Below are 9,351 nucleotides of genomic sequence, written 5' to 3' on the forward strand. Positions count from 1 at the left end.
TGTTTTTGCTTATAAGTGTCCAGTTGCTCCAGCACCGTTTGTCAAAATGCCTATCCTTCTATTGAATTGCTCTTGCATCTTTGTCAAAAATCAGTTGGGCATATTTGTGTGGGTCCTTTGCTTTTTAAAGTCACCTTATTAATATTTCCTATCATTTGACTGTAACATCTGAAAAAGAAAAATGTTAGTGGGCCTTTCACCCAAATGAATCATGTCACTAGTATAATAAATTATTTGATTATGGAATATTTGATGATTTAGAGGTCTCATTACACAATCATGAATCATCCCCAAGGCCTTATGAGAAGAGAATATTTGGCCTATCTCCCACCAAAATATTTCCTTTTACCTAAATAGAAAGACATGGGGAAGGGTGCCCATACTTTTTTTCCCCCAGGGCCAATAAGGGGTTGTTTAAGTTCGACTTTGCAAACTTTACAGGGACGAGAAATGCGATTGGCCTTGGTCAGGCTTCGTTTTGCACAGGCTTTGGCAGGGACTTATAACCAGCAGTTCTGCTAGGAGCTCAGGAGGCTGCTCGCATACAAAAACGATAAGGGACATAAAGAAAACAAGCTGCTCCCTTTTCGGGACACACCAAAGCTAGATAACCCAAGATAATCATAGCAAGATACAGCCAGTCTTAGAGCTAAGTACTGTGAAGTTAGCTTTGCTTCCTTGAGTTTTTGAAGCATGCATCTGTATAAACCTGCTTGTGCAGACATCCCCAGCCCCAAGCTGGGTCTGCCCAAATCCAGCGAAGCGGCTCTGAAATGTAGACGGCACCTAGCAGTAACAAAGCCTCCGCCTCAGGCAGCCTGTTGGCCTGTTAGGCCCAGTGGAGCAGCGGAACGGAAATATCTGGAGAAGTTTTTACGTGTCCATGGAATTTCGTTGCAGGAAACCACCAGGGCAGAGACGGGCATGGCTTACAGGTACTTGCTGGTTGCAATGTTATCCAACCAGGGCACTGCACTGAAGTCAAAGTTTGTTGTTATTAAAGAAAGAAGGATTGAAATAGCAAAAAAATACTATATAGCAAAAGGAAAAGAAAAATGAAGGCAGTGAGCCCTCTTCTTGGGCTGCCTTATTTTTTCAAGCTTTAATTTGTCCACTTTCTCTTCGCTTCAAAGATTACATAAAGATAGTCAAATTCACCTGTGGAAGTTCCCAACCTTGTGCCATTAGAAATGTCTTTGGCTTGATACTTAAGCAAAAGTATGTGATTTAGCAGATCATAATGAAGAATGGGTGCTCTATTCTTCTTAAGGGAATTTATAAATTAAGAATAGAATTTTTTTAATGCTGCCTGGCCTTCAAGGCTGTTATTTTCTTTTAAGCCTGAATCATGTGGTTGTGCTAATAGCTAATAAAGTAGTTCATGAGACTGAGCAGGTTCTTGAAATGACAGCAATTTTTATCAGTGTGGCCCAAGATAAATTACTGGTTGTTCTCTAACCTTCCAATACCGTCATTTATTCTGTGAAAGATTAACAAAAGGGAGAAATTTTTTCCTAGTATGGGGTTGGATGTATAATCTTTAAAAATTGCTCTGGAATGGGAAGATCATTCTTTTTCTGAGCAATTATTGTTCAAACCTCTATAAGATATGTCTGTGCTTAGCTAAATCACCCAGCTGTACCCGCACAAGTACTTCCTTGACAAATGCCTAGAGTTTTAAATATCCAGGAAGCTGAGCAAAAGCTGTTCAGAAGGACAAAGGTGCTGGAAACTGAAAACAAAAACAAAAACAAAAAACAAAACCCCAAGCCCTTAGCATTTATAAAGAACAGTTGTCTTAGCTCAAGTCAAAACTTCCAGTTCATAGACAAGATGTCCCTAAATGATTTTATTTTTCTATAATCAAAAGGTCTATTTTAAGGCAGTACCTACTGCTCTAGTTATCAGCTAATTTGATTAATAAAGCAATTTGCAATGAGATGGCTTATCTCTGGAGAGCAAAGTATTTCACACAGACTCTTTATGCAATAAAGGGCTCCTGCAGAAGAGGAATAAACTCTTCTAGGTTTATAGGGCATATAAACATAAGACAGCTCACCCCATCATGCTTTAGAAGTGGAGCCTAAGAAGAATCCAACAGCCTTTCCAAGAGAACTTATGGCTCCACACCCTGGGATGGAGGAGGAGATGATGTCATTCCTCACCCACCTTTCCTGAATCTGTCTTTACTAGAAGGAGCTGCCTCCTCTCTGCCTCTCCATATTCTCTCACTCTATTCTCCATGCTTTCCTTGACCCTCAGTGGTAATGGTGGAATATAGATCTGGTGAAGATGGACTGTTTCACTGTTTGAAAAACAATGTCTTTTCATCTTTGTCCCAGGATGGGTGGTATCACCATGAACACTTTTATAAATCTTCAGAGGGCAGGCCTCTTTCTCTCAAAGTCCTGGTTTGAATATCTACTACATATTTTGTGATGTGTGCCAGTGTTCAGACAAAGATATGTTCTAGGACAGTGTTTTTTAAGCACTTATGGAGCACAGGAATGCTCCCTTCCAATAGGTAAGAACAAAGGTGTCCTAGTTGAGGGTGGGGGCTTGGAGCCCACCTGCTTGAGGGGAGCAGTCATCCCAGCTTGGTTTCCCAGGCACACCTGCAGATCCCATCCTCTGCACGTCTTGAGAGTACAGTTCTGAGGTGACTCTTCAAGGTTCCTTGGAGAGCAAGGCTGGCAGGTCCTTCTCACAGAGGCAGGCTCTTAGGCAAGCATATGTGCCACTAGAACACATTCTAGTAAGAAATGGGACTTAGAAGATCATTGTTCCTAGATCAGAATATGAGGAGAGAAAGTACAGTTAAATAGATACTTGGCCCCAGAAAATAGCCCAAGCTTTGAATTATGATGAACTTGCTATTCTCTGCCACCTCTTCCTGACACATGTCACCTTTACCCCTCCCCACTCTTTTCTCCAAATGTCCATAGTACTTTATCTATTCTTTTTTCAAGGCACTTATTAAGTATCCTTATTTAAAACATTCTCCTTTAAGCATTAGGGATGGATTTTTAAGGAAGAGTATCCAGGTTCTCTTGGTTCCTGCCCAACCTGGCTTTTGACCTTGACTTCTTATAGGCATAGTTGGGGTTAGGTGAGGAGACTTTTATATTCTTCTTTACCTTGATTTCCACCTCCCCGCAAGACCATGGCTATGTTAAAAGACCTCATTCAACCTGCCTTTTCTATTTTCTTCTTTCTGAAGGGTATTATTTCATGTGTAGTGGAAAGAGAATGGGCTTTGGAGTTAATCAGGCCAGAGTTCAAATCCCAGCTCTTCTGCTTTACAAACTGTGTGACACTGGGAGTCATATAAGTAGGTGTGACATATAAGTTCCTAACACACAGTAGGTGTTCACTCAATGTAGGTTCCCTTCCTGCTTATTCTGTGTCTCCTGTCAATCATTATGGGGGCAGGGGATGAAAGCCCCCTATAGCTGAAACATACAAATAGATAAGATAGAGTATTCTCAGAAAGAAAAGAAAGAATTAAAAACTTTGCAGTAATAACCCTGTGAATATGCTAAAAATCATTATGTTGTACTTTAAATGGGTGAATTGTATGTATGTAAATTATATCTCAATAAAGTGGTTAAAAATAATAAGAGAAGTTTTTAAAAAATATGCAGTAATTCACAATCTGTGTAGGTTTCCATGCTGAGCTTAGAATTCTGAGAGGTCTGGAAGAGCGGGGTAAGCTGTTTTCTCTTCCTAATTTGGTCAGATGCCATTGCAGCCTTCAGCCCAATACCAGCTGCTCGGGTCCCTCGATCATCTGTGTGAGAGAGCATTATGTTGTGTTTCTATGGAGACTTGGTTATATTTCTAACTAAGGGTGACCAGGGGAGGAAAAAAAAATCAGTAAATATGCAAACACATGTATCAACTGAAAAGAAATGGGAGGAAATTGTTTGAATGTGGTGTAAAAAGTGCCAAGTTGCTGTGTCGATCCTTCTGTTGGCTTAGAATTTTCAGCAAAAATAGAAGTTTTTTGTGAATTCGTTTTTTAAATATCTATGAAATAGTCACCCAAGAGGGTCCTTCAGTTATTTCTAAGAGGCTATCGCTATTACAAAGCATTGAACTCTGAGCCAGACAGTGAACCTGAGCTTGGGTCAAAGTAGAAGTACACTGAGAATTAGTTTTATGGACAAAGCACAAAAACAATCTAGATGGAGTAAGGATGCAGTAGACACCCAGCTTTTTTTTTTTTTTTTTTTTTGTGGTATGCGGGCCTCCCTCTGCCGTGGCCTCTCCCGTTGCGGAGCACAGGCTCCGGACGCGCAGGCCCAGCGGCCATGGCTCACGGGCCCAGCCGCTCCGTGGCATGTGGGATCCTCCCAGACCGGGGCGCGAACCCGGTTCCCCTGCATCGGCAGGCGGACGCGCAACCACCGCGCCACCAGGGAAGCCCGACACCCAGCTTTGAAGCAATTTTATAATACATAAGCTGGGAGGAACTCAAATGCATGTAAAATGAAGGTCTAATCCAAGGGACCCCAAACTTTTTCTGTAAAAGGCCACATAGTAGATATTTTAAGATCATGGGCCACATCTGCCTTTGTCCTACCTACTGAACTCTGCCCTTGTAGGTGGAAGCAGCCATCGACAATAAGCAAAGGAGTGGGCGTGGCTATGTTCCAATTACACTTTACTTATGGATGCTGAAATTTGAGTTTCATATAATTTTCTCATACCACAAATCTTCTTCCTTTTCTTCCTCCCAAACCATTAAAAAAAAAAAGCCGGGCTTCCCTGGTGGCACAGTGGTTGAGAATCCGCCTGCCGATTCAGGGGACACGGGTTCGTGCCCCGGTCTGGGAAGATCCCACATTCCGTGGAGCGGCTGGGCCCGTGAGCCATGGCCACTGAGCCTGTGTGTCCGGAGACTGTGCTCCACAACAGGAGAGGCCACAACAGTGAGAGGCCCATGTACCCCCCCGCGACACACACACACAAAAGCCAATCTTATGTTACAGACCATATGAAAACAAGTGGCAGGCCAGATTTGGCCAGTAGGCCATAATTTGCTGACCCCTGGTCTAGAAAACAAAGCTTTCAGTTGTACAGACTATTTATTTGTTGTGTTTATTTATTTTTAAACCTCCTTGTTTCCAGAGGTATTTAAGGTGCCCAACTGCATATAATTCAGACAGATAAAAATAAATAAAAAGAAGAGGTAATTCACTGGTGATGGCCCAGTGGTTAGGACTCCGCACTTTCACTGCCGAGTTCAATCCCCTGGTTAGGGAACTAAGATCCCACAAGCTATGTGGCCTGGCCAAAAAAAAAAAAAAAAAAGGATGAGACCTAGAAAGATTAAGAACAGGAAAGGAAGGCAGCCTGGGGTGAGTGAGGGTGACACGGGCAAGCCATGCCCTTGCACCTGGATTTGGCTCTGCGCTTTCCAGTAGCACCAAGCTGGGAAGAGGGCCGTGGAGCTCTTTATAGCAGTCTCAGAGTCCTTGAGGTGAACACGAGCCAGTTGCTCAGGGATGGAACACTTCTCTCTGATGTGGAGATCAGAGAGAGAGTTCTCTCGTGGTTCTTCATTGTGTAATTAATATCTTCAAAAAATATCCTTATAGTAAACACAGCAGTGGGATTCCTTGGGCTCTTTCTCATGGGGCCCCTAATATTAAAAAAGGGGCATTATATCAAATAACAATTCAGCAAAAGCAAGTGGGTGTGGTAGAAGAAATGACATTGGTTTAATAGAAACTGCATCAATTAGTTTGAAATTATTTACACTTAAAAAATTCCCCAATAATAATGACACAGATTTTGCTATTTTATAATGACAGGGCTTGTCCAGGTTAATGGAATGAAATAATTCTTTCTCACATTTAAAACAAATGCTATTTGCCAACCAAAGACAAAATTTTCTATAGCCTTGAGCAGAAGGTGGGAGGGGACAAAAGAAGAAAAGGAGAGGTGGGGCGAAGTTTTGGAATTATTGATGTGGGACAGACCTTGGAGATAATCTGCTCCAATTTCTGGTCTTACAGCTGGAGAAAACTGAAGCTCAGAGATGTTGTGTTTCCAGCCAACAACAAAGCCCTTGTCCTTTGGGTCCCACTCCAGTGCTCACTCCATAATCCATATTTATTCCCAGCCCTCTAACCCCCATCCTGCCCTATGCCAACACACACCCTCACATACACACCCCACACCATACACATGCCATACACACACACCACACACACAGACACACCCCTACCACACATACCCTCACACACATCACATACACATACACACCCACATACCCCCTTAGTCCACACACCACACACACACACTCCATATCCCCACACACCACACATACACCCCACACACATCACATATACAAACATACCCACACACCACACACACATACACCCACATACCACACACACCCACATACCACATATACACACCCCACACACACTCCATATCCCCCCACACCACATACACACCCCACACACATCACATACACAAACATACACACCCACACACTGCACACACACGCCATATTCCACACATACCGCACACTCACATCCCACACAGCCCACACACACCTCCTCTCCTCCCCACACCCCCCTACACATTCCATACCCCCACACACACCACACATCCCACGTCCTGCCTCCTGGGGATGCTGCAGTCCCCCTCTAGTCCAGTCTTCCAGGCACTGCTCTCATTGCTCTTCTCTGCAGTCTGCCTCAGTCCTACTTCTTGGCACACTGGCCCTCCATCCCTGTCCTGAAACATCGAGTCTCACTCATCATTGCTTTCCCCATCTAGAATATTCTCACACGTCCCCCTTGCTGAGACAAATCCAAACCACAGGCTCCCCCTTCTCTCTCACAGAATGACTTGTCTTTGTTCTATATCGTTTGGATTGTTTGTGCGTGTGTGTGTGTGTGTGTGTGTGTGTGTGTGTGTGTCTCAAAAGTATGCTGTTGTCACCTTGAGGAGACCAACTAGGGCTTATACTATTTTGCAATCCTCCTGTGCTTTGCACTTATATAGTGTGTATTGCTTCTTTGAGGTATATGCATTCAGAAGTTGGGGAACAGAAAGAAAGACTCCAAAGACAAGTAGGAATGTCCCTTTCCCCCATTTATAGTGCTTTAGCCCCATATTTTCTCCTGTATCTTAGATACAATATGTTACTTAGCCTTGCTGAGTCTCAGTTTCCTCTTCTGTAAAATGGGCCTAAAATACTTACCTCATGACAATGTTGTAAGAATTAAATGAAGTCACATTTATGAAAGTGCTTAGCTCACTGCCTGCCATGGTGGGAGCCTAACAAACAGGGTTCCCTCGCTTCACCTCCTTCTTAACCAATCCTAGGAATCCATCGTTTAGTCATCTTTCAGAGATTGAAAGAAAAAGGGTGTGGTGTTGTATCTGAAAAAGAGAGAGGGGCAGAAAATAAACACGTATAATTAAATCTTGCACAGTTCTGAGTATATCACTCTTCTTTCCTCACTTGCTTACATACATTCTTTTTTTGCTTCTACTATTGGAATGTATCCTCAGGATCTATTGAGAAGGTGTTTTTTTGTTTTTGTTTTTACTTCACACATGGCCTCCTATTTAATGAAAACAGCCTCAGGAAACATTGGAATAAATTACTCTCCAAATGGTGTAATAGAATGATAAAAATCATCTTTTATCAGTCTGTGTATTTCCAGTGCCTAGCATTGTGTCTAGAACAGAAATATTTGAAACAGAATGAAATTAAAAGGGCTAAAATGCCCACTAGTACCTTCTAGTACCTCTCCCATTCACTTGCCACACTGCCTGGGAATTTCTTCAACTAGAAGCTCCAGTTCTCCTGTTAAAATGGAGGTGTGTAATCTAAGCTAATAGGCAGCAGAGCAAGAAGGAAACAGGACATCGGCCAGGCCGACCTGAAAACAAAGATAGGAAAGAAGGTCCTAGACTGGATCAAGGGGCAAGCTTGGGTGTTGGGGCGTGGCACAGTGGTACAGGGGCTGTGCAGGGACACCAGCGGGCAGGCCTGAAGAAGAGGGCGGGAAAGCTAGAGAGAAACCTCACTCACCTACAAGCTTGTAACAAAGGTGTCCTGGCAAAGCGTTTGAAAACATTCATTAACTGATAGAATTGTCGTTGATCTCTAAATGAAGATTCTAATGATAAGTAAGACCTAGTTTTCGCTCTGAAAACTCTTTCCCTGGGTTCTGTCAAAGTGAGAATGTGGTGTCCTGGCTGGAGGATTTGCAGACCACCTTCCCCCCAACCCCTTTCTCTGATCCTCTGATTCCTTATCTATGAAATGAAAATGCACATAAAGCCCTCCTCCCAGGATAGTGCTATTCACGCAGAGTCACATAGTGGAAGCTTAGGAAAGACTATTCCCCTCTTGACTTTAATGCTTTTCATGATTTCCATGACAGTGTGGAAGTTGAAAATTATTTTTGTTCCTAAATTGAACTCACTGTCTTCCTCCCAGCGCCCCCGCCAACCCTCCAAACCCTCCTTCACTGCATACTCCGCTGACCTACTTTTTTCATGGAACGCTTGGCACACTCAGACCTGCTTGAAAAGTAGCTATGGCCATGGCCATGAAAATCAAAAGCCTAGAAAAAATGCTAGCTGAGCAGGGGGTTGTATTTTCCACATTAAAAAAAAAAAGCCTACATGAGTTATTTTAGACTGGCCTCATTTTGGTCAGTCTCAGGGCCTGTGCTAATTTTCTCTGAGTCGTCTGGCTGTGGCTCTCCTGGCATCAACTGGGCTAGAGGAACGTTGCAGACACTGAGATGGTCCAGGCTCAGAGCCTATGTGACTACTTGAAACCCTAAGAGCCTGCTGGTAAAGGACCTAGAAGGCTTAGTGAAAGGGGCCTGTTCAGAATGGGGCCGAATATTTATTTACTATTGAACAGAAGTTCTAAAACGAGTATGTTTTAGAAGTGTCAGTTTAGATAGAAAATGCTTTAAAATTTAAGCAAAAGTAAGAGATGAGTGCCCCTTGGATTTGAAATATTATTTTCATTCTGTTTTGAAATTTCCACTTGTGGTTTTCCAGAGGGAAAGTTGGTTTATGCATAATGAAAACACTGGAAATTCAGGGCTCAAGAACAACACTGTGTTATATGAACACACCTTTTCTCATATAGGAAAAATTTGCAGCAGTTTCATATTAAAAACAAAGCATTTTGAGACCTGGTTTTCCTGCACAAAGAACATTTTTTTTTTTTTTTTTTTTGGGGTACGGGGGGCCTCTCACTGTGGTGGCCCCCCCGGTGGGGGGCAACAGGCTCCGGACGCACAGGCTCAGCGACCATGGCTCACGGGCCCAGCCGCTCCGCGGCATGTGGGATCCTCC

General features: G+C 43.1%; 1 protein-coding gene across 1 annotated transcript in view; it reads left to right on the top strand.

Moving 5' to 3' along the window:
- Positions 1–693: 693 nt before the first annotated feature.
- The window catches only part of KCNAB1 (potassium voltage-gated channel subfamily A regulatory beta subunit 1), a 400,369-nt gene continuing 391,711 nt past the window's right edge, over positions 694–9,351 (top strand). Inside the window, exon 1 of the mRNA XM_055081324.1 lies at positions 694–935. Coding sequence (XP_054937299.1) covers positions 694–935 — 242 coding nt within the window. The remainder of the gene's footprint in view (positions 936–9,351) is intronic.

Source organism: Physeter macrocephalus, chromosome 1 (assembly GCF_002837175.3).
Source record: "Physeter macrocephalus isolate SW-GA chromosome 1, ASM283717v5, whole genome shotgun sequence".
NCBI classification, from domain to species: Eukaryota; Metazoa; Chordata; class Mammalia; order Artiodactyla; family Physeteridae; genus Physeter; species Physeter macrocephalus.